The 25603-nt window shown below is 33.9% G+C and overlaps 2 protein-coding genes across 9 annotated transcripts; both read right to left on the bottom strand.

Moving 5' to 3' along the window:
* Positions 1 to 215: 215 nt before the first annotated feature.
* LOC106064997 (metalloendopeptidase OMA1, mitochondrial-like) lies at positions 216 to 10600 on the bottom strand. 5 transcript variants are annotated; one of them, XM_056030768.1, is made up of 9 exons: positions 10451 to 10600; positions 7943 to 8327; positions 7426 to 7654; positions 5457 to 5624; positions 4979 to 5086; positions 4685 to 4813; positions 3681 to 3755; positions 1893 to 2051; positions 216 to 1434 (listed from the first exon to the last, which is right to left on the bottom strand). In XM_056030768.1, the coding sequence occupies exons 2-9, from the start codon at positions 8254 to 8256 to the stop codon at positions 1270 to 1272; spliced, it is 1347 nt and encodes a 448-aa protein (XP_055886743.1). In that variant the 5' UTR covers positions 8257 to 8327; positions 10451 to 10600; the 3' UTR covers positions 216 to 1269. The 5 variants fall into 5 exon arrangements, with proteins under 5 accessions (XP_055886743.1, XP_055886745.1, XP_055886742.1 ...); XM_056030770.1 differs by having other exon boundaries at positions 5457 to 5617; positions 7422 to 7654; positions 10431 to 10567; XM_056030767.1 differs by having other exon boundaries at positions 10431 to 10567.
* A 3120-nt stretch (positions 10601 to 13720) lies between these two features.
* LOC106065000 (metalloendopeptidase OMA1, mitochondrial-like) lies at positions 13721 to 24523 on the bottom strand. Of its 4 annotated transcripts, none has more exons than XM_056030763.1 (8): positions 24032 to 24519; positions 20931 to 21165; positions 19012 to 19188; positions 16888 to 16995; positions 15918 to 16037; positions 15698 to 15754; positions 14586 to 14738; positions 13721 to 13997 (listed from the first exon to the last, which is right to left on the bottom strand). In XM_056030763.1, the coding sequence occupies exons 1-8, from the start codon at positions 24337 to 24339 to the stop codon at positions 13806 to 13808; spliced, it is 1350 nt and encodes a 449-aa protein (XP_055886738.1). In that variant the 5' UTR covers positions 24340 to 24519; the 3' UTR covers positions 13721 to 13805. The 4 variants fall into 4 exon arrangements, with proteins under 4 accessions (XP_055886738.1, XP_055886737.1, XP_055886740.1 ...); XM_056030762.1 differs by having other exon boundaries at positions 15680 to 15754; positions 24032 to 24518; XM_056030765.1 differs by lacking the exon at positions 14586 to 14738 and having other exon boundaries at positions 24032 to 24523.
* Positions 24524 to 25603: the final 1080 nt, after the last annotated feature.

The following is a 25603-nucleotide window of genomic DNA, read 5'->3' as shown; positions in this document are numbered from 1 at the left end:
TTTCTAGATAAAAACAAAAATGATTAATCTATGACTAAATGTTTAAATAATTGTTTGATTTTTTTTTTTGATTCATGTGTTGTCATTTTGAGCATGAGCTTGTATGCAAAATTTGATGAAGATTGAATGAGTAGAGTGGTTGAAAATCCAAACAACATGCAAGAAAGATACAGAGTGCTTAATATAAGCGATGTAAAATTAAAAAAAAAGCGATATGAAGTTCTTAGAAATGTATTCTTCAAGTTATATCACATAAAAAATAATCTAAACCTATAGAATAGTTTCAAAACAAAAGTTTACACACAAATGTTTGGCAAAACACAATTTCAGATTTCCTAAAATAATCTAATAACATCTCTAACTAGTCATACACAAGTTCTGCTCTTGTAACATATTTTATAATCATTAATGCCTTTTTCAAGAATGAAAGATAAACAGCGAAAAATTTCAGAATTATAGAAATCATTGTTTTTTATGATATGCATTAGTAACATTTGATTCTTGCAATGAATTTGCTTTTCAAGTAGATCTAATCTTAAGAATTAATTCATTAACATTAATATGCCTGTATATTTAAACACTGTTGTATGTGACCTATTAGAAATAAGCCAAGGCACTTAAAGCAACAATAAAAAAGATTTTACAATAATCTTTAAGAAATTGTGAGCCTAATAACAAAATTTAATTCATTTATTTAGTCATTAAATTCTGCTAGAAATTAAAAATATATGATTGATAAAGTAAATGGTTGAAAACATGTTTGGTTCAAAGATTTAAAAAATATCACATTAAATTTGTATAGGGAAATCAATGAACTGAGATAATAATTTAGTCAAACTAATATATACAGAGTTACAGCAATGAAATCTAGCATTCCTTCTATAGAGATCCAAAATTCATTAAAGTAACAATGTGCAAGGTAAAGTTCACTTGTTTCTATAAGCAATATTACACAAAAACAATTCACCTTTTAAAAAAAAATATTATCACAAAATTAATATAAAAAAGATTGATTCCTTAGTCTATGAGCTTTTAAATCCAATTATAATATAACATGAACCATTTTTTAGTTCAGATTCTGTAAAAAAAAATAATAACACATTCAATTTGCAAAAAAATTGTTTTTCTTAACTATAAAAATAGTTCAAGCAATTTAATTGCTGAGCAAACATATTAGGATATAGCCATGAATTTTTACAAAATAGTTCTTTTTTTTTTTTTTTTTTTTTTAAATTAAATGACTTTTATTATCATTTGGTAGTAATAAATTTACTTATGAAAAATTGAGGATTTTTGTGGAACTTTATTGAGATTTTGTCCAGTTTTAGAAGCTAACAATGCATTTTCGATGTCTTGTGATATTATTTTAAAACAATCTCTTGGGTCTTTATCTGGCAATGCTGGGCATTTCATTTCCTTTCTCCATTCTTCAGCCTTTTGAAAATATAAACAAGAGAGTTATAGCTAAAACAAATTTTTAACAAAATTTAAAACTAAGATTTCATTGTTTAAAAAAAAGTTCTTTTCCTTTTGAATGAGAGATTAACACACATTAAAGAAAATGTTGGAATATCTTTGATGTAATCACAAAAAATTTTTCCCTTAAAGCAATAAGATAATGAACAAAATCCAGATAAATATTTCACTTTTAATAACATCCAAACTGACAAATATGTTGAACAATAAGGCATTTGCAGATCAACAGAAAGTTTTCAGACTAAACTTTTATCAGACTTAGGTAAATAGTTTTTTTTTTTTTCAAACATGAAAAAATGCAATCATTATCTTATGTATAGTTATGATTGTTTTGACAAAGAGATTTCTGGTAGCGTCACAACTTCATGATGAAGAAATGAATGCATTTAGGAATGAAACAGTTATAATCAAATTACCTGGGGAAGAAGGAAGTCTAAATGTCTTGCTCTTTTTAAACTGTCAGGATGAGTCTGGATCCATTCAGGTAGTTTACCTTCAAGATTGTTTTCCAGAAGTTTCTGATTATAGTCCATCTTCTGCCACAGTACAGAGCCTTCACGAACATCATAGCAAGCCTAAAAAAGGAAAGAAATACAAAGTGAAAACATTAAAAATTGACCAATATTTCTAAAACTGTCAAAGAAAAATAAACAGTTTGCAAATTTGCAATTATTTTTACAAGCTGCCATTTATTTGTGCATGAAAATTAGGCTATGCCAATTTTCATACTGTAAAATGGACGGGATTAAACAGATTTATCTGGATGTGCACAAAAGCAATGATTATAATTTTATGCTAGTAAATCTTAGACCAAGGCTAGTGTTGATAGGATAAATAGTTTAAAAAAATGCCCCTTTCAGACCATGTGATCTTTGGGGAAGATGATGCATCTGTTTCTATGGCCTATGGTTCAAATAGGCTTCATGTGGCCAGCACAACAACAAATCACCTTTGCTTTCCCCAACTAATGTCAGGTACCCATTAGAGATGGGTGGACTAAGGAGTGTCCTAAAAATCCCTAAATTCAAAATCCCAAGATATGAGCCCAAGACCCCTTGGTTTGGAAGCCAAGAGCTTTATCACTCATCCACGCCTATGATTTGATAAATACTTCATCCTTAATCATTTGACACAAGTTAATTAGAGTTAGAATTTCTCAGGCTAACTAGTAACCAAAGTAAACCAATGATGATAGATGGAATGGCATTTAAGATTGCAATACATCATAATTAATTAATGCATGTGCTCTTATGCTATTTCAGCTACCAAAATATTGATGTAAACTAATTTAATTTAACACTAAGTAATTAGGTCAAAGGTTGACAGTAATTAATGAGGAAATTCAGAATAAGAGCATGTTTTTAGTTGTTTTTCTTCTTAAAAATCTACATTAAAATTTGTCAAAGTGTATAAATATTGTTAATAGCTATAGATCAATATTACAATTTAATATTACATGTCATGATTTTTTTCTTCACATTATTTAACTAGAATTCCAAAGGTTATAAGACACAAATAGCTTGCTAATGTTTCTAGAACCTGCTTTGGATAACCTTTCTACTGCTAACTAACGGTTTTTAAATCCAGATGAAATAAACAAAATATAAACAAAGTAACAGGAAAAAAAGTTCCTAAATAATTTCAAATAGCTTCTCCTGTGCTCAAAGTGCCAAAACTCTTGAGAAAACTTTACAACATGGCAAGGGCATCTTTCTATATTTATTATGAAAGAATAACATCAGCTATCAAATAAAATTAAAAACTATATTCTGTGTTAAAAATTACCAAAAGACATATGGTTATGAATGTTGGACACTGAATGCTGAGGCTGAAAGAGGAATTAAATGAAATGCTACAGAAAACTGCTGGGTATCAGATACCAGGTAGGGAAAACAAATGAGTTTATACTTTTACAAGTCAACACTCTGGCTGGCAAAAAAGAGGAATTCAACAATACTGTGAAGTGACAAAAGCTGAGCTGGTTTGGCCATATTGTAAGACATGAATCAATGTAAATAGACATTCATTAAGGTACATTGACGGGAGCAAGAAGAAAGGATTGTTACAAGACAAGCTAGCGGGACAACATGAAAGGATGGATCAGCTTTCTCTTGATTTATAAGGACCATTACAGCACCCCTACGACAAAAGTCAAGAAAATACATACATTAATACAAATGAACAGGATTTAGTTAGCTACTTACTCTGGATGCAAATTTCAAACCCACTTTGTCTGCTTCTTTCTCCATCTGTCGACTGTGTGGTAGTTTTGTGGTTATCTAGTATGGGTGAAAGAAGAATAAATGTCTAGGCTAGCCCTATACTTGTATCTCTATTAAATGTTTCTATTTCTTGAGTTTAGTATGTCTCTATAAAGATTATAACAAGTTCTGCATTAATTTTGTTTTTATTAAATACTCAAAAAAAATCTATATAAAACAATAGATTTGTGTTGTATCTTTCAACCAAGTGCAGAAATTTAAGTAGGCTGAATCTTATTATAATGACTAATCCATGTGTGATGTGTGGCTGAGTAGTATAAATTGCTTGATTAATGAACTGAAATGGGCTCAAGTTGGAGGGATTTTTATGAATTTTTATTTCACATGACTTTACCTGAGATGCGTAGGGATTGAATCAGATCAGCATGTTGTTAGTACATCTAGATGCATTATTAAAAAACAATAATCTTTCAAAATCTATTCATGTTCCCAACAATCTTTAAAATTTACTTGTAAAAAGGTTCAATTAGATAACAAAATAGATTTTTCAAGAGCTGCAGTCAATAGTTATAGTCAATGTTAACATGAAATGAATTTTAAATTCTATTAATGCCAAGGTAGGCAAGGTGGCAGTGTGGTAAAGCTCTTGCCTTACAAACCCAGAGGTCTCTGGCTCAAGTCTTGGGTTTTGAATTTCTGGATTTTTAGGAAGCCCCCCGGTCCCCACCCAATCTGACAAGTGTTGGGGAAAGTAAAGTCACTTGGTTGTGGTGCTGGCCACATAACACCTTCATTAACTGCTGGCCAAAGAAACAGATGACCTTTACATCATCTGTCCTTCATCTGCCCTATAGATTGCAAGGTGTGAAAAAGGTAGTATAAAGGTACTTTCAATTTATGCCAATATTCTAAATATATATATTTGTACTTGTAAGGGATCAAATCAATTCTGAAAGAGTAACAGGAATATTATCAGAACAACTCACTTGGATAACTTTACCCGAAAGCCAGTGTGATATAACAGCTATAGAGTCAATTGGTATAACAAACCACAATGCAGCTATGCAGGAAATTATAAACACATCTAAAATTCTACCATAGCTCAGCTCTTCAATCTTAAGAAATAAAAAAGTATAAGAATCAAATTTTAACAAATAAAATAAAAGGAGAACACATTGACATCAACTAGTTATAATCTAGTTCAGCAAATGTACACTGAATCTAAAAGAATTTAAAACAAGTGTACCAAAGCAGACTAAGGTTTTATAGTGGTTACTTACTCCATGACCCAAAACATTGTGAGCCATCTCATGTCCTAAAATAATAGCTAATTGATCTTGTGTGTTTGCCAGCTGTAATATACCATCAAATACAAACATATGACCATTCTGAAACCAGAAAGTGTAATTCCAAGTTAGATTTTAAAAAAGCAATGTTTTAGAAACTAGAAATACATTACTCTGATACAATTTTTAAAAAGTCTTTTTTGTGCTGTCAACATTCTGTTCACAGTAGCATATTAAGATATTTACATCATAATGATTTAAATAACAATAATGATTGGCATTTAGCCATTTGCTTGACTTTCTCACTAATGTTACTTTTTTTTAACTTGGAAATTAAAACAATTAAAACTTTCTATTTGTATTATTATATCAAAGTATCTTTAAATTTAACACAAAAAAAACCCAAACATTTGGGCCTATTGGCATACCTAGTTGAACAGAAAATAATTTAAGAGTGTAAGAATGAACTTACTGGCAATACAAAGGCATTTACAAGTGGGTCCTTAACAACATTTATGGTCCATTTATCAAATGGCTGAAGTTCTGGATTGGCTTCTACTAGTCTTTTAGCCACATGCAGAACACGCAGGTATGGAGCATCTGTTTTTGTATAGTATTTTTCCTGATAAACTTCTTCTATCTGAAGCAAAAAAAATAAAAGTGAAATTAGCTATCAATTAATAATAATTAATTAATAGTCCAGTAAATGCAGCTGAAATAATGGCTAATATAGGTCCACTAAACCTTAGGAGGGAAAGGTCAGTACTGACCTGCTATGAGCGGTATAAAAGGCTGGATGAATACCTCCCAGCTAGAAAACTAGTGGATGGTTGGAGATGCAGAAGACGTATCCAGATGCAGTCTTTTATGCATCATGCCACTAGACTATCTGATGAAGCTGGCCTCTCCACCAACCAACAAAACATTCAACGCTTTCATCCCCTTCCCCCTTGGTGCCGCCCCAACGACCCCAGACATACGCTTGAAATTAGTAGATCCTAATGCCACTAAGCAAAGTCGTTCATCTAACGACCTTCAAATCCTAGCTCTGGAGACCATTAATACCTTCAAGCCCAGTGCTATTTTTGCATACACTGATGGGTCGGCATCAATAGATTCTGGAAGAGCAGGCTATGGAGCCTACATCGACTTTCTTGGCTCTTACACAGTCAAAATGGACCATGTGGTAGTGTTTGCAGTTTTGATGCGGAGACCATGGCAGTCTGTGAAGCCTTAAAAGTCATTGACTCTCAACTCGGCGAGGGACATTTGAGGGCAACACAGAATATTGTGGTCACTGACTCAAAATCTGTACTACAGGCTTTGCCAAGCCCCGGACCATGGCCCCCCAATATCAACACTGTCATCATGGCTTCACATAACATCAAACAACTCTATGGCACCCCTGTAATAATGCAGTGGGTACCGAGTCACATAGGTGTGACTGGCAACACAATCGCAGACTTTTTGGCCCACCAGGGAGGGCAAATTCCACCCACTGATCAGGCTGTAAGCTTTCATTCAAGCCCTGGCTATAATACAAAAAACAGAAATGGAAAAGTGGTTTGAGTGCTGGGACAAGTCCCAAAAAGCCTGTGGAGTCTGGGAGCGCATGAGGCGCCCTGACCGCACTTCCCCGTGGTGGAGGCTGTCCAGGCCTGAGCAAGCTATTATAGCACAGTGCAGGACAGGCCACTGTCCTGTTGGCTCATATTTCTCATGGCTATGGCCAAATTTTGATTCACGGTGCCCCCGCTGCAGGGAAGAAGAGGAAACCGTGCCTCATATTCTGTTTGACTGCCCCAGACTTGCTGATCTCCGTCTCGACAGGTCTGGGAAACCCAAAATTCTCGACCTGTATGGCGACATTTATGCACTACGCAAGACAGCAGGGTTTCTGTCCAGGGCTTTTGCAAGAGAGGATTTGAGCCTCTCAAGCCCTCACTCTAATGGAGTTTGATGATGATGATGATGATCAATTAATAAAATGTATAATGGTACAACCAACCACAAAGTGGCTATGCAGGGATTTATAAAACAAATAAAATTATTCCATAACTTAGCTATTGACAGCATGCACAAGATAAGTTGGCCAAAGTAGATCTGTATGGTTGTAAATTAATATTCTATAATTTAATGGTTGCAAATTAATATTCTATAATTCAATGTAAGTTGAACACTGGTTTTAGATGGTATGTTGTAAATTGTAAGCAAATGTTTCCTCTTTTATTTTTTTTCCTTAAAGCTAGGAGAAAAGAAAACACAATAACTACATTCTTTTAACATTAATTTTTCATGCCATTATATTTTTCTTACTTCTTATCACTGATATATTCTTCATGAGAAAGATCGACGGGGAAATGATATTTTGTATACTTATTGCATAGATTAAAAAAAATAAAGCTCAAGATAAAAATAACGAAGTCTTGTTTTCAACCTACCATTTTAGCTTCGGAATCAGAAATTTTGTTGATCTGCTCTTGAGTAAAGATTATAAATCTCTGACGTCCTGTGACAGGTGTTTCTTCTAAATGACTCACATAGAAAAGTATAGATCCTCCAACCAACGCAGCTCCACATCCTGCAAAAATATACCACCTGCGTTTTATATTTGATGTTATTCTACTCTTTTGTTCAGGGCTGAGCCGTCGGAACCAAAGTCTAACAGATCTGTTGTAAATAAAGAAAAGATATATTTTAAACATTAAAAAAAATTAATACTGCAGGTAATTAGGTAGTAATTTATAAAACAATTAATAGAAATATGAGTACTCTAAACCAAAAAATACAATAAAAAATTTAATGATTCATTTCAAGTTTAATGTAAAAAATAAGAAGAAAAAAATAAGGTATTTTTAGTGCATTATTCACACTCATCACTATTGATATTTAAAAAGAATTCTTAATAAGAATGGAATTTGAACTTGATTGGGAAGTAGGCCAACATGTAACACTTACCTTCCAGTAACAGCTGCTCCAATTTTAGCAAGAGGTTTAATAAGCAGTACTAAAACAGGTGGGAGAGGCATGCGTTGTCTGCTGCTGCTATGAAACCAATTCTGGAAGATGTGGCCATTTCTCTTGCATTTGAGATCCAGGAAGTCAGTGAAGTTTGCATTATGAAAAGATTTGGTTGTTAATGATTTAAAATTGCCGACCTCTTTAAGGCATGGCTGACATATATGCTTGAATATCTGAGTACATTCAATACTTGCATGCTTGGTGGAGAATTTTGTGAAATTTGAGGTTGAAATGAAAATTCGTCTGATCATTTTATCATTCAGAGCATTAAAAAATAGTATTTGATGTCAAGAGTATATGGTATATGTTAGAATAATGAAACCTGCAATAGAAATGTTTTAATACATTAATAAAAAATATGAGTGCCCTATTGAGATGGACCAAAATTAAACATATTTGAAAACAAAAAAAAAGTATTGTACTGGTATCAGTGATGTGTAGCAGAATTCCTAACTTAAAATAAGCAAACTTGTCAACCAAAAGAGACAAATTTAAAAAATTACAGGAATGATGATTCAAAGAGCCATTTGTAAAACTTTAGCTTTGCTTTAATAGAGACATTTTTAAAGAAATACTTAGGATAAAAATTACAATCTCTAGATTATTTTTGCTAAATCTGCCTTAGTTTAACTAACAGTATATCAAATATAACTTAGTACCATACTTATAAGTATAAATATATTTATTTTGAAAATATATAACAAGTCAAATAGCATAAAATATATCTTTAAAAAAGAACTTCAAATTGTTTACTAATGTGAACACTAGCCTTGTGTTTGCTTGGAAAGTAAGTCAGTTTTTTTTATTCTAACAGGGAGGGGTGTTGGAGGCAAGCGTCTTTTTTGGGCATTCAGTATATGCAACTTTGTAGGACATGGTTGGCATTCTCTTGTGATGCTCCACAAAGGCAAATCTCACTAGACCCTATTTTAAGCTTTGGTTCCAGATATTACAAATTAACATATTTTCCCTCTTCAGATCTTTCAGACCAACCTTGCTGTAAATTTAATTCACATTTTTTCTCCAATATCTTTTAGTCGGCACAAAGATGCTCAAATTTCGAATCCACAATTCTTTATTGAGCAACTCATTTTTAAATCTGCTCTGCCAATATCATTATTAAAAGGCCCAAAATTTAATTCTTTTACAATGGCATTTAAAATTTTTTAACAAAGGCTAACGCCACCTTGCTGCTTCTTTGGACCTGCTGAGAAAGGATTTCTACATATTTAACTGTGATGTTCTGAGATAGCGAATGTTAATATAAGAACTATTTTCTCAACAATATTTCATTAGGAAAGAAAGAGAATTAGAGTTTCTCTTTCAAAATCTTAGGAATAAAGTGATAATTTGTTTTCAAATGAAATCACTTCAACAATAGAAAAAAAAATGTTATAACTCTGGTGGTGGTGCCGATAGGAGAAGGAGTAGTAGTAGTGTGTGTGTGTGTTTGTGTGTAGTCAGCCAATGCAAATTAACCCAGGCCAGCACTAGATGAGCGGTCAACCGTGATGAGTTTTATCGGCCCACAGCAATGACAGGCAAAGTTTCAAGAAACATCCGTGTTGTAAATAGTACTCAGGACAGTCAGTATGGTTGAGCGATGTTCCGTTAGTTTCTGTAAGTGTAAGGCCTGCAGGGACCCTATAATTATTATTATATACAGAGTGGAAGTGTCACAGTCAAGACGGTTCACTTCAGTCCGGTCTACAAGACAAGAGACAATTGTTTCAGTGTGGTTCTGTGCAGGGTGTTATGACGGTTCTTTCAAGACACCTCAAGAGACGACATCTTGATTTTGATCATCAGTGATGATCTGCATTCAAACTCAAGAGAGGAAGAATCAAGTCCGACACAACAAGCCATTTTATTAGACTCTATATTTTATAATTTATAGATTAGTTGTCTTATATTAACTTTTAGTAGATCTATTATTATAATTATTCTATATAAAAAATATATAATAATTATATACTTATATTAGTTATATAGATTATAATATTTAATATACTTAGATCTAGCATCTAGAATCTAGATATATATAGAGTCCAGATTCCAGATCTATACTAATAGTACTGTCTAGACTCTATAGAATATAGATCTAATCTAGTCACCGGTCATCTAGTCAATCATCTAGTACTACTATATTAGTATATATATAGATCTAGATCTAGTTACTAGTAGTGTAGTACTAGTAGTAAAGATCGGTAAATACTAAGAATTTAAAAATAGATCTAGATATAATATTATAATCTAGATAAAGATTTAGTTCTAAACTCTAACTCTAGAATCTAGATCTAGTTTCGGTAAGGCATTCATGATGATTCAACAATAGACCTGTCCTAGACTTTATCTAGATCTATAAGACTATATTGTCACTGTATTATGATGTGTCCAGAGTCTAGATCTGTCTTGATTTGTTTACATTTCAGAATGCTCTCTAACCTTGCTCTTTCAGAAATCTCTCGCTCACTCTCTCCTTCACTCTTTATGCCATTCGCTAAACTATAATCTTAAATTATTATTCATTTGTAAAGAGAAAAAAAAACGCTCAATGCAAAAACGTCTCTTATCTTATCTTATACAATACAGACGTTACTTCAAAAAAAGAAGATGATTACGTCCTACGCGTCATGCATTTAGTCATGCATATTAACCAATGACTTTGGTCCATGGAAGTCGCTGGTTACATATTATTGTAGTGTTTTATACGAGCAGAAACCTTAAATCAATTATGGTGTTTGCATAGATGTTTTTTTTTAATGGAAATTAACATCGATAGATCAATCTTTCTGATCTACATAAATATTCAGGAACAAAAGTTAGCTTATTTGTGGATCTAGATTTTAGATGATTGCATGGACCCCATAGGCCTATTAATAATAATAATAATAATAATAATAACAATAATGCTGATGTTAATGTCGGTTTGGTCGACGTAGGGCATGAGATTCGCCAATGGGGAAGAGAAAACACTCCACGGAAAATTCCGGGCTTTATTAGATGTGGGACAACATTGACAAGGCTGCTTCTTTAGCATGGCTCAAAGCAGGTCATCTCTACCCTGAAACTCAAGGCTTTGTTACAGCAATACAGGACAGAGTAATTAGGACAAAAATTACGAGAAGCATATCCTAAAACTCAATATTGTTGACAAATGCAGGAAATGTGGGTGAGTCAATTGAACACATAATGGCAGGATGTTCAGCCCTATCAGAATCTGCATACCTAGGTCGCCATAACCAAGTTGCAAAGTTAATACTCCAGCACTTGGCATTGACACATAATTTGATCGGTAAGAATACTCCTTCTTATTACAAATGCTCATCACAAGACGTTCTCGAGTCTACTGATCATCTGCTGTACTGGGATAGGCCTATTTTGACCGACAAAACGGTAGATTTTAATTGCTCTAATCTGATGCTCATCGATAAAAAATGAAAAAGCCGCTACCTTTATTGACATCGCCGTACCACTGTCTCATAATTTAAGAAAAACTGAGTTTAAAAAACGACGAAAATATGGGAACCTAGGCTTGGAGATTCAGCGTTTATGGAAGTTATCTAAAACAACTATATACCGCATTGTTATATCAACAGAGTAACCGAGTAATAATAACAACTGACCTCACAGATGCCTTCACGGCCCTTAACATTCCTATGAACATCCTCGTTGCCTGTCAGAGGGCGGTACTTATGCAGACCTGCCACATCACCAGAAAATTCCTCAGTGGAAACTGATAAAGGGACTACGATGAATTTTGTTTCCCTTTAGCGAAACTCGACCCTGGCAGCGCCAGAGAATGACTACTCGTTCGTTTCTAACATATTAATAATAATAATAATAATAATGATAAGGGAACAATGGCTTGGAGATCAAGCGTTTATGAAAGTAATCCAAAATAACAATTTACGTAGACCTACCCCATTGTTATATCAAACGAGGGGATAATGACAACTGGTCGTGCGGTTTGCGCGCTGGACTTATCGATGGTCCCGGGTTCAAACCCTGTCCGCTCCCATCCCCCGTCGTCCTGCGGGAGGTTTGGACTAGGAAGTGATTAACTCTGAAGAAACATACGAAACATGTCAAAATTTTTACAAACAAACTGACCTCACAGCCTACCTTCAAGGCTTTAACATTCATAGGAAGATTCTCGTTGCCTGTCAGAGCAGGACGGTACTGCTTCAGACTTTCCACATCACCGAAAAATTTCTCAGTGGAAACTGATAAAAGGACTACAATGAATTTTGTTTCTCTTTAATTAACGAAACACGACCCCGGAGAATGAATACATAATAGTAGCCTGTACATACATATTAGTAATAATTTGATTTTATCAATAATTACTCCTTCTTATTTTAAATACTCGCCACAAGAGGTTCTCTAGTCTACTGATCACTTATATACTGGGATAGGCCTATTGAGACTGACAAAACGGTAGATTAAGTTAAGTAATCATACATATTCTTACATAAAACAATTAGCATAATTTACAAATACAAAAAGAAAACGTAATGAAATACTCAGACACAAAGATAAAGGCACATTTCTTATTCGACATGCTAGGACAAACGTATACACGTGCTTCTTCTTCCCTAGTCCTACTGCTACTACTAGAGCATGCAATGGGTTGCCTGAGTCAGCCAGGAAAACCAACGACTTAAATTGGCAGATTTTAAGCCACTGGTTATCATGCATAACTAGATTGACACGAAACGTGTAGGACATAATTATATTCTCTTTTAAAGCGAAGACTGTAATTTATAAGATACGTATCATTATGAAAATTGGCATGAATGTTCTTTACATCAATGCGACTCCTCCTCCCCACTAGCACGGGCAAAACCTAGTATCCGTCAGGTTTACAATTTAAGTTAAAAACTTCTTCCTAATACTAAGCAATGTTTGCTGCATTCTGGTTGCAATTTTTCCTACTTGTAGAATAGCTATATTCTAACATTGTTTCAGATTATTTAATGGCAGAAATTTTATGCATTAAAAAGGAACGACAAGTAGATCTAAGTGTTTTTGTATTTGAGTCTAGAACACTCTAGAGGTTGAACGCTTTAAAGCTCACTGTCATCATGTCTAGGGTTACCAGAAAACCGGACGTCGGCATAATAGAGATATGTCCTCCTTTTTAAGCCCCCCGCCTTGCAAGTATCGAGCAAATATGTCAAAATGTTCGTTGTTCATGCCTAAATATTTGGTGTACAAAAAGTTTGTATGCCTGTAATGTTGTGTGATTGAATGTAGTAGACTGTATACTTATCATTACACCATTTTTAGTAATTGATATTTATAACATGTGTAAAAGGCTGTACTAGTATATTGATTATGCATATTAATTTCATTTAATATTTTTGATGCGCTAGTTATCAATTGGTCAGACAGGTTTGTGTTCTTTTCATTTTCTTTTATTTCTTCTTTAGAATCCTACCTTCAGAGAGAATTGTTCCTGATAGCATGAAACATATTTGTGCTCTTATGCAGTATTTCCAACCAATAAGTATTCACGAAATTTACTCTCAAAAGTTTGGTTTCGTCTTCCAAATTACTGTAATTAATACATTGGACTACCAGTTTTTGTGTTCATATTATAGCATTAATTAAAAGGGATAAAAATCGTGTTACAAAAGAATGAAGCTAAAGGAGAGTTAGTTAAATAATATCATTAGTAAAAGGATAGGTTCAGTGAAATCAAAACAAGCATTAAATGTTTGGCATTGAATTTTATGATCCATTGATGGAAGGGATTGGACAAATGTATACAACTGACACTTTAGCGTAAAGTTCATCACTCCTCGGTTGGAGGTTTGGAATGATCGTGTGTATCCTTAGAATCCTTAACAGCGCCAACAGAGAGATCCTTCTTTGAACTGCTCTTATACCAGCCATACTTCTCTGCGGAGGGTAGTCTGATCTTCTTATTTCTTGGGTCTGCCTCTGGAAGGGCTGGACAATTTTTTTCTTTTCTCCACTGCTCAGCCTATAAACAGATGAGATAAAATCGTAATTCTAAGCACCTGACAACGCTCTATGATGTTCTTATTTTGACAATCTAAATGTAAAAAATGTTTGAGCGAAAATAACAGAACATTTGTAACCTATACACCCACACCAACTTAAAATATCACTTTTTAGTGTCTATTTGAGCACATAAGCGCCACAAGAGGATACAAAATTTATATGGTGACACTCATAAAGTAAAAAATATTAGAAGCAACTAATTTTTGAAAAGTCGATGTACAATTAAAAATGGCATATACCATCCTATGAATCATGTAGGTAATGAGCTCTTTCTAAAGGAACATTATTACTGAAACCGAATACACCAAAGAAAGATTGTATAGAGAAACTATTACTATTTTGGTAGTGGGTGATTAGGCGGAGATGACACCAATCGCACTGGGTGACACCCATCTTAGCAACGCTTCTGCTTGAACATAGCCGTTATAATTGATTGATTAGCTAGCACTATATAGTGATTAAATGGCGGGACAATGTAGTCTGCATGAACTTAGAAATGATCAAAGTTTTTGATTTAGAGAAAACAAAGAAAGTTTAAATAGTTAACCTCTTCTAGAACATTCTCAATATGAGCAGCTCTTTCTGGGCTATCAGGATGTGTCCAGGTCCACTCTGCATTTACTTCCGATGGCTCGGATGTTTTCTGATACTTTGCCATTTTGCGCCAAAACACCACACCTTCTCGGATGTCGTAGCAAGCCTGTTATGTACCGGAATTTTGGTTTGTTATACACACGATTTAACACGAGTAAGCGTTATCAGAAACAGAAATCTATTTTCTAAAAAGAAATAGTATTAACCTCGAAAGCTTCAACATGAGAAGAAGAAGAATATATGTGGGTACATTCCATGTAACAGATACGATTCCACGAAATTATTTATGATATATTATTTAATGTTTCTTAGTTTGTCGAATGGCTTAGGCATATTCAGCGATTGTCACAGACTTTATAAATAATTGTCTTTTTTTTAACACTAAAAAAAAAAACAATAACAGGAAAATTAAATTTTGACAGGCTTTTAGATCTACTTATTAATACTAAGTGCATTTGTATCAAAGCATTCATCGGAGGGTAGAGGCCTCCACAAAAAGTCAAGCCAAGGGCCACAACTTGCTACCACTTTTTACGAAGTTTACTTTGTCTGTCTGTATGGTAAAAACTTCGTACATGTTATTTCTCCCACACCCAATTTCTGATTAACCTGAAATTTCGCACAATTATTTTTTTTTACTTGGCAACACAATAATCAATAAAAAAATATTAACAAATTAGTTAATTATTTTGTTTGGTATCTTGAACAAGGGAAAGAAATCGTACTTGACAGATGTGGTTGTATAAGTTAGAGGACTCTGAGTCCTGAGTGAACAGTTTTTGTCCAGACAAATGATAGGATCATAGCGCATTGAGAAAGATAAAAGCTAACAAAAACAAATGGTAAAAATATTTCTAATTACGTAGATTTATTTTGTCTAGGTTAATTGCAAGTATAATTTCACGACTGATCCAAACTAATTTATACAATTACACTTAATGTAAACTTTTTTTTTTTTTAAACTACTTTTTATGGTTTTTTTTTCTAAATGGACTCGTAGCCTACAAGATTGTCAGATTGATCTAGGTATTAAGTACAAGTATTTACATTAGCTGCAAACCGTACACCAATTATATCTGCCTCTTCCTCCATTTCATGCGTGTAGGGCCTTTGAAGTTGCATCTAAAAAAACAAAAACATTCTCTATATATTCTTATGTAGGCAGGCGTACATTATTTATTTCATTATCATTTCCTATGTTTTTAGAAGTGAACGCTCAATATAAAGTATTACTAAGAGAAACACATTTAACTTAGGAACAGAAACATTAGTTAGGCATACATACTCTGACAACTCTGCCTCGTAAATATTTTGATATTTCTCCTTTTGGTAAAATGTAGCCGAGCAGACCCAACACTGATATGATCACGTCCTCTACAATAGTTCCGTGGTTTAGCTTTTCGATCTAAAATACATTTTAAACATCCTTTTAGAAGCACTTCATGAAATCTATTATCTGAAAGACAAAGTTTATTGGCAAGGCATATAATGAACTCATTTTTGGAATGAAAATTTTGTAGGTACCGCTACATCTATAAGAATTTAATGGATGCGCTCTGGACTGTTGTCTCGATGGACTCGAGTAGGAACCGTGCCCAGTACCATCCCCTCCCCCACCCACCGTCCTGAGAAATGTTTGGATTAGAACGTAAAAATTAATTCTAAAGGAACAAAATATGTAAAAAAAATATACACAACAAAAAATAAATAAATAAACAAATAGGCAGATAAACTAAGCGTCATCTGGTGTAGACGTCAAAGAATCAACTTATTTTTATTATTAAATTCACTTAATAGGAACATTTATTAACATTGGTAAATTTTCCCTTTGACAAATTAAACTTGTAGGAAGAAAAAAATAAAAGAAGTGGTGCCCTGATAAAATAAAAGAATGGACCGGACTCTCTCTTAATATCCTGCTAAGAACAGCTGCTGGCCCGGAAAAATGGAGGGAGTTGGTTACGCGAACTGTCACAGCGCCCCCTACGTCAGAAGTCAAGGGCTTCATCCTCTCTTCTCGGTTCTTTTGATCTCGCTTCATTTTTCTTCCTACCACCTCACAGCTTGTTCATGTCCGTTACTTCACCTTGACTAATACATTATAAACAAGATTTAGGAGGGAGGTGGTAGTGAAAAGTCTGGTACCATCATGACATTACGTGGCTAGCAAGGACTGCTCTAGTGCCAATATGCTACCGGACTAAGCTTCCAATCAAGGGCTAGCATTAAGAGAAAAAAAAACGTGCAAGTCTTACTCCATGATCCAGCAATGCGTGCGCTAATTCATGTCCAAGCAACATTGCTATCTGATCTGAATTGCTGGCGAGTTTGAGAATAGAAGCACTGACAAAGACATGCCCATCCTGTAATGACAACGTGGTACAATGTATTAAACTAAAGTAGTCTAAGCCGCCGACTAAAAGTCAACTTGACAACCGCCTCAACCCCGCCTCTCAAAGACATGACCATCCTGTAATGACAACGTGGTATTAAACTAAAGTAGTCTAAGCCGCCGACTAAAAGTCAACTTGAAAACCACCTCAACCCCGCCTCTCAAAGAGCAGAAATAGAACAAACTTTTCTGTTCAGTCAATAAGAAAATTTGAGATTAAATCAATTAGGGTTTCCTTTACAGTGACAGTGTGACACTGTCTTTCTGTTATTGTCGAATAGGCAAACTAATTGTATTTTATAAAAATCCTTTTTTTTTTTAAAAAAAATAGCGCTCCAGATATATTTACAATATTGTTAGAAGTTGTTCCTGTGGAGCTGTTTGTATAAAGCTTTTTAAGAAATTGTTCCCGTGAGGCTGTGTAGAAGCTGTTCTTGAAGCTGCATAAAAGCTGTTCCTCTGAAGTTGTATAAAAGCTGTTCATGTGAAGCTGTTTAAAAGCTATTTGTGTGAGGCTGTATAGAGGCTGTTCATATGAAGCTGTTCACGTGAGGTTGTTTGTGGAAAGCTGTTCATGTGAAGTTATTCTATAGAAGTTTTAAAAATATTTTGCAAATGTGTGAGTTTTATAATTCTTTCATTTCTATGATTTCCATTAGGATTTCTTTTCGTTTTTTTTTTTTAACATATTCTAATACTCTATGGAGTCTCTGGACCTAACAGTCAGAAATACAGATAATAAGCACTATCCAACATCAGCGCCACAATAGATACTTTTAGGGTGTATCTGGAGTAGCCTACACAATAGGTATAGATATCTATGTAGGTCTCTTTATAAGTTGTTCTATTTTTTTGCACTTTTAGCCCTGAAAATCAAAGTTCCAAACTCTTTCGTTTGAAGCAGAAATATGACTACTATGGAAGAAGTATTAGGGGCATGCTAAACAATATGCTCTATAACGTAGATATAACAAATGGACAATCATTGAGCACTGCAATGTAAGCCTAACAGTGTGATTCACTGCTACTCTTTAGATGTTTAGTTGGCAACATTTACCTTTCACTTTAACGTGCCTGACATTGTATCTATAAAGCTTATATCAACTCACTCTGTCTGTCAGTCTGTGTATCTGTCTGTCTGGCCATCAGTTTGTACACGTTATTTCTCCGAAACCCAATCACGTATCAAGCTGAAAATTTCCACAATTATTTCTTTTCCTTGACAACACAAGAATCAATAAAAAAAAATACCTATCAGTTTATTAACCTTTGGTAATAAATTATTATCTTTGGTATCTCAAACCACGGAAAGAAATAGTACTTGACTGAAGTGGTGGTATAAGCTGAATTAGTCCCCTTTATTTTAGACTGCAGTCTGAAGCTTAGTGAACATACAACATGAAATAGAAACAATAGATAACTATATATATATATATACCATCTTCAATGTTTATAGACTCTTGGCTAGCAGAGTGGTTACCGCGTTGGCTTGAGAAGCCTAAGAAGGCTTTAGCTCATAAGTTCCAATTCAGGTGGTTCCCTTTTTTTTTTTCAAAAAAAATTTTAAAAAATTGCATCTAAAAGATCAACCAGATAGCCCGTTCATTCTCCCCCTTTTCCAACTGGTCCAGACAAGTGATAGGATCATAGCGTATTGAGATCTAGATCTATTACAAATATAATTACATGACTGATACTAATTGATACACATTAATATAAGCTTTTTTTTAAAAAAAAAGTAATTTAAAAACTATATATATATCAAAATTTCGCCCCAATCCTCATCATTTCATTTGTTTACATTTTCCCGTAAGATCGCCAATCATACACCGCCCTTACTCCAATATTTCCCTACATCGCTTTCTTTTCCCTCCTCCCCCCCCCCCCATTTTGTTGTAGACCTGATTTTCAAACTTAAAGTGTAACCAAAGAGCAGATGACTACAATTAACCCCACAAGTTCAACCTTCTTATAACATTTGACTTACATGCAAAACGTGAGCGTTGAGTATTGGATCCTTAATAACAAAAACTCTGAACTGCTCAATGTGCTTGAGCTCGGGGTTGGCAGCAAGAAGTTTGTCCGCCACGTCCTGGACCATCCTATGCTTGCTGTGTGTGCTGGGGTAGATGCTCTGAGGGTTCAGTTTGAAGTGCTTTCTCAGCTGCAATGTGGAAAGGTTAGAGCTACCCTTTAAAATAACACTATTCAAAGCTAGAAAACACTCAAGGATTCCAGGTTTGTCTAACAAAATGGAACATTAAAATCATTCATTACAAAGCGTATATCAACTCATTCCATCTGTCTGTCTGGTGCAAATTTACGTAAACATTATTTCTCCCACTTCCCAGTCTCGGATCAAGTTGAAACTTTGCACAATTTTTAATTTTCCACAATAAAAATGGATCAATAAAAAAATTAATCAATTAAATAATTAATTAGTTACTATTAATTATTTTTTATATAGAAAAGAGAAACATATGGCTGTAAATGTGCCGTTCTTTCCGTCATTTTCTCCCAATTTTTAAAAAAGTAGTTTTTATATTTTGCTTTTTTAAAATTGTATCTAGAATCTAAAAGGCTTGTTGTAATGGGGGTGTTCAGAACTCTTATACAAAATGACACGCATACTTGAGATCAATCAAAATAACTTTAATAAGGCCTAATGCATTGTCATCAAGTCCAAAGATAGAGTGCTACAACGCTTTCTATCAGTTGTTTTTTTTTTTTCAACGATAGATTTTTAAAAAATTTTACCGATCAGTGTCGAGCTCAATAATCCACGGCTAAAAATAACAATTCCTTTTCTAAACACTTGTATAAAATAGTTGGTAACAAATCAAGACACGTTTGGCCAGGTATGCCAACGTGCTCTCTAGAAAGGAGTAAAACGCTTTAAATACAAGCTCGATTCTAGCCCTTCGTCCATGCAGGACCAGATGTACTTCTAGGCAACCCATGCTGTAGTTTAGGGCCACCAAGAAATATTGAACACTGACATATAGATCGATCTTAACATATGAAGGGCCCCATATCTCAAATAGCTTAGCACCTTTTCAAGTCTAAATATGGCTTTGGGTCTAGGTAGGCTTCCTGGGAAATGCTTTCTAGCCGTATTAAAAGAAAACCGGGGAAAAACAAATTGCGATGATTCTAGGTTTATTTTATTTAGTGCAGGTTTGTTTGTTTTTTTGTTGCGAAATATGATGCTATCAGAATTTTTATTATAGTTTTATCGTTTTATTTAAGCATTGAATATGAAACGTTGCCAGCTTAATTAAATAGTATAACGTGACGGACTACGATCTTCGGAAATCTCTTGAGCTACGTGATTTTGCAAGATATACGGCGTGCGATGGAATCTAATTATCTTGGTCCTTAGACATGTAGTCGGATGTGATATATTTTTAGGAAATGTTTTGCCTATCTGTATTTCTCAGCATGGCTGAGCTAGATGTCTGTTAGACCGACAGGGCATCAGGACCGTTTTTCGGGGCGTTTTCTCCGTCTCTTCTAAGATAAGATAATTTTTATTAATCCCATCAAATGGATCATCCCTTCCTTAATGCTATCCTCCCATGGCTTCCTTTGCCTGCCTCTTCTTCTTTACCTTGGTACTGTTCCCTGCGTCTTTGTGTGCTCTAAGGTTACCTGACATAGTTAGTCGTAACTCTGGTAAAACTAACAGATGAACGTAGCCTTTTGGCCATCAAGATCTCACAAGAAAACCCAAGCTGGACCTATACTAAACTTGATTAGTCAACTTGTACTAATCATCACAACTTTCTTACTTTCTGTATATCAATACCGCCTTTTAATTCTTGTATCAGTCAAACAAATTAACAAGAAACTATAGAAAGGTTTAAAATATCATACATTTACCATAGTAAATATAGCCAGACTTACCATTTCCGATTGTGTTTTGGCCATATCTGCTCTTTGTTGTTTATTGAAGATCATAAAACGCTTTCGCCCAGTAATGGGCGTCTTCTCTGTACAATAATTATAGTAGGATGTCCCTGATATCACTGAGCTGCCCCCTAGAAGTAAGTACCAGTACTTTTTGGCAGCCTCAAAAAACTTCATTCTGTTGCTCTCATTCAAGCGTGTGTAGACAATTGTGTAGACAATTCTGAAGAATCTGTTGGAATAAAACAATTTTGAACAATTTGTTGGAATAAAACAGTTCTGAACAATCTGTTGGAATAAAACAGTTCTGAACAATCTGTTGGAATAAAACAATTCTGAACAATCTGTTGGAATAAAACAATTCTGAACAATCTGTTGGAATAAAACAGTACTGAACAATCTGTTGAAATAAAACAGTTCTGAACAATCTGTTGGAATAAAACAGTTCTGAACAATCTGTTGGAATAAAACAGTTCTGAACAATCTGTTGGAATAAAACAATTCTGAACAATCTGTTGGAATAAAACAATTCTGAACAATCTGTTGGAATAAAACAGTACTGAACAATCTGTTGGAATAAAACAGTTCTGAACAATCTGTTGGAATAAAACAGTACTGAACAATCTGTTGGAATAAAACAGTTCTGAACAATCTGTTGGAATAAAACAGTTCTGAACAATCTGTTGGAATAAAACAGTTCTGAACAATCTGTTGGAATAAAACAGTTCTGAACAATCTGTTGGAATAAAACAGTTCTGAACAATCTGTTGGAATAAAACAATTCTGAACAATCTGTTGGAATAAAACAGTTCTGAACAATCTGTTGGAATAAAACAGTTCTGAACAATCTGTTGGAATAAAACAATTCTGAACAATCTGTTGGAATAAAACAATTCTGAACAATCTGTTGGAATAAAACAGTTCTGAACAATCTGTTGGAATAAAACAGTTCTGAACAATCTGTTGGAATAAAACAGTTCTGAACAATCTGTTGGAATAAAACAGTTCTGAACAATCTGTTGGAATAAAACAGTTCTGAACAATCTGTTGGAATAAAACAGTTCTGAACAATCTGTTGGAATAAAACAGTTCTGAACAATCTGTTGGAATAAAACAGTTCTGAACAATCTGTTGGAATAAAACAGTTCTGAACAATCTGTTGGAATAAAACAGTTCTGAACAATCTGTTGGAATAAAACAGTTCTGAACAATCTGTTGGAATAAAACAATTCTGAACAATCTGTTGGAATAAAACAGTTCTGAACAATCTGTTGGAATAAAACAGTTCTGAACAATCTGTTGGAATAAAACAATTCTGAACAATCTGTTGGAATAAAACAATTCTGAACAATCTGTTGGAATAAAACAGTTCTGAACAATCTGTTGGAATAAAACAGTTCTGAGCAATCTGATGAAGATGAAAACAATGCTGGCAAGTTAATAATATATTTTTATTATATTTATATCTAATATTAAACACTCTCCCTCTTTATAGTTATATTTCATTCAGAATAAAGGGAATGATATTGATCCATTGATCAGTGTTATTGATGACTCTACACCCATCCTTCCCCTCCCCACCACCCCAGTCCCCCTTAAGTTGTGAAACAAATGAACATTTATGTACACTATGTGTAAACAAACCTCTTGGAACAGGTTGGCCATAAACATTTGTTTTAAAGTTCAAATGAAATTAAAACTGTAAGCTCCACACATTTGATCTGCCAAAGTCCCATTGACGAGCTCCCCATCAGAATTACAAAACTTCCTAATTCTCCAGTAAACTTACTTGTCTATATGGCCTAAACAAGTAATTACAAAATTGTTGCTTTTCAAAAATTAATTCCTTCTTCCTAAAGCTAATGGTGATCTAAAAAGACATAAGGCAGATTCAATTTTAAAATGATTTAGGTAGGCTAGTTATTTTTTCCCTTTAAATAGGGGCCTATAAATCTGAAAGAAAATTATTAGAGCCTTTTTCAAAATACCCGTGCAGTGTCCACCCATACAGGAAGAGTTTTCAAGCTAATAGAAAGAATTGAACATAAAAAAAAGGGAAAAAAAAAATTTAAATACTTTTAAAAACAACAACACAAAGCTTATACGAACTTTAACTGTATCAATTAGTTTGGTTCAGTCATGTAATTATATTTTAATAGATCTAGACTATTCTAGACTATCAATAATTAATCTGTGTGATTAATAATATATTTTACCAATTGATTTTGTTTAGCGCTTTTAGCTTTCTCAATAGTAACTCAATACGCTATGATTCTATCACTTATCTAGACCAGATTTGGGTGGGGGAGAGATTTTTTTTTACCGTAAATGGTTTTTAAAAGCATTTACAAAAAAAAAAAAAGTGTGGGAACGACCTGAATTAAAACTTGTGAATTACGCCTCCTCGGGTTGACATGCTAACCACTTTGTTAGTGAGGTAGTAATGATAGAAAAGATTTGAAGATTTTATAGTAATATATTGTTTATTACAATTTAGAGAGGCGACCTATATAGGGGACTTATATACCTTCAATGCCCTTAACATTCCAAAGAAGATTTACATTGCCTGTCAGAGGTCGGTACTGCTGTTAGACCTGCCACATCACCAGAAAATGCTTCAGTGGTAGCGGAAACTGATAAAGGGACTGGCAGTGCCGGCGAATAACAATAATACCCAGGTAGTAATAATAATAATAAAAATAAAATAATATTAATATCTCTCTAATAAAGAGGGTACATTTAGTGCAAAATATATTGAGTAAAAAAAAACAAGCCCTTTTTTTTTTGCTGATCACTAGACAGAGTAAAACTTCATTTTTAAACATCACTTGAGAATCGTGCAAAACTTAATCTTTGGATTATATCTGTTGCTAGACTTTTGAAATCAATTAAAAAGTTCTTAAAGCATAAAAATGTAAATGATCTCTACATTATGGCACTTAAAAAAATATCTTTAAAGACGCCACAGCCCTGGGATGCGTAGTGATCATTCAAAACTGTAGAAGATATAGCCTACATAAGTCATACAACTGTTGGCGAGGTCTTTGTAAAATCAACCATCTCAAATAAAATAGACTATTTACTCCAACGCTACTCACCCTAACGAAAGTGCGGCACCTACTTTTGTCACAGAGCCTAAAATTATCAGTAGAAAAGGGGGGACCAATCTCCTGGTGCTAGTATGGAAAGACAGCCAGGTAAGTCTATATGAGGTGCTGTGGGGCCCCCGAGCGCCAGGCATGTGTTTAGTACATAATGGTTGCATTAAAGTGCTGCTAATGTGCAAGTCCATCCTACAGCTGTGTTCCTTGACAGAATTCTTGTGGTGATGAACTATTAGGCTTTGAAATTTGTTCCAATTTCTGCTTAGCATCCGAGAGAATTCGGAATGCACAAGTCTACTCATTTCTATCTAAGTATTCAGCTCTAAAACAATTTTGGAATAGGTGATACAAAGTTTATACATTTACTAGCTGAAACGAATAGAGTAGATCTATCTATCTATCTATCTATCTATCTATCTATCTATCTATCTATCTATCTATCTATCTATCTATCTATCTATCTATCTATCTATCTATCTATCTATCTATCTATCTATCTATCTATCTATCTATCTATCTATCTATCTATCTATCTATCTATCTATCTATCTATCTATCTATCTATCTATCTATCTATCTATCTATCTATCTATCTATCTATCTATCTATCTATCTATCTATCTATCTATCTATCTATCTATCTATCTATCTATCTATCTATCTATCTATCTATCTATCTATCTATCTATCTATCTATCTATCTATCTATCTATCTATCTATCTATCTATCTATCTATCTATCTATCTATCTATCTATCTATCTATCTATCTATCTATCTATCTATCTATCTATCTATCTATCTATCTATCTATCTATCTATCTATCTATCTATCTATCTATCTATCTATCTATCTATCTATCTATCTATCTATCTATCTATCTATCTATCTATCTATCTATCTATCTATCTATCTATCTATCTATCTATCTATCTATCTATCTATCTATCTATCTATCTATCTATCTATCTATCTATCTATCTATCTATCTATCTATCTATCTATCTATCTATCTATCTATCTATCTATCTATCTATCTATCTATCTATCTATCTATCTATCTATCTATCTATCTATCTATCTATCTATCTAATCTATAGAATTGTTCACGCTTCTAAAAGTCTTATTTATTTATTTTTATGAACTTTTTTATCTTTTTCTAAGAATAATTAGAAACAGGTTTATTTTAGTGCAACTTTAGACGTCTCGGGAAATGCCATGTGAATTGCATCACTGTTTTAAATTTAGATTTTTCTATCGATTTCCATTCGGTCTACTTGTTGTTTAGTGAACCCAATAGAAGTAATGACCAATCAGGTTATCTGCGTGTAGCCTAGAGATACACATTGGAGACCAAAAGAAAATCCGCTGCCGAGGACAGACGTAGACGGCGAAAAGAACATCTAAATCGACCACCGGCGGACAATGCGGTAGTTGTGGCAAAATATGTAGGTCGCAGCTGGGGTTGCGTAGCCACGGGAAATACTGCATTCCTCAATAATCTTTGGACTGAAAGACAAGCCTTATTTTTATCAACTCACTCTGTCTGTCTAGTAAAAAGTGTGT

The sequence above is a fragment of the Biomphalaria glabrata genome, chromosome 5 (genome assembly GCF_947242115.1).
Source record: "Biomphalaria glabrata chromosome 5, xgBioGlab47.1, whole genome shotgun sequence".
Classification (NCBI taxonomy): Eukaryota; Metazoa; Mollusca; class Gastropoda; family Planorbidae; genus Biomphalaria; species Biomphalaria glabrata.
This window is presented reverse-complemented; position numbering and strand designations above follow the sequence as displayed.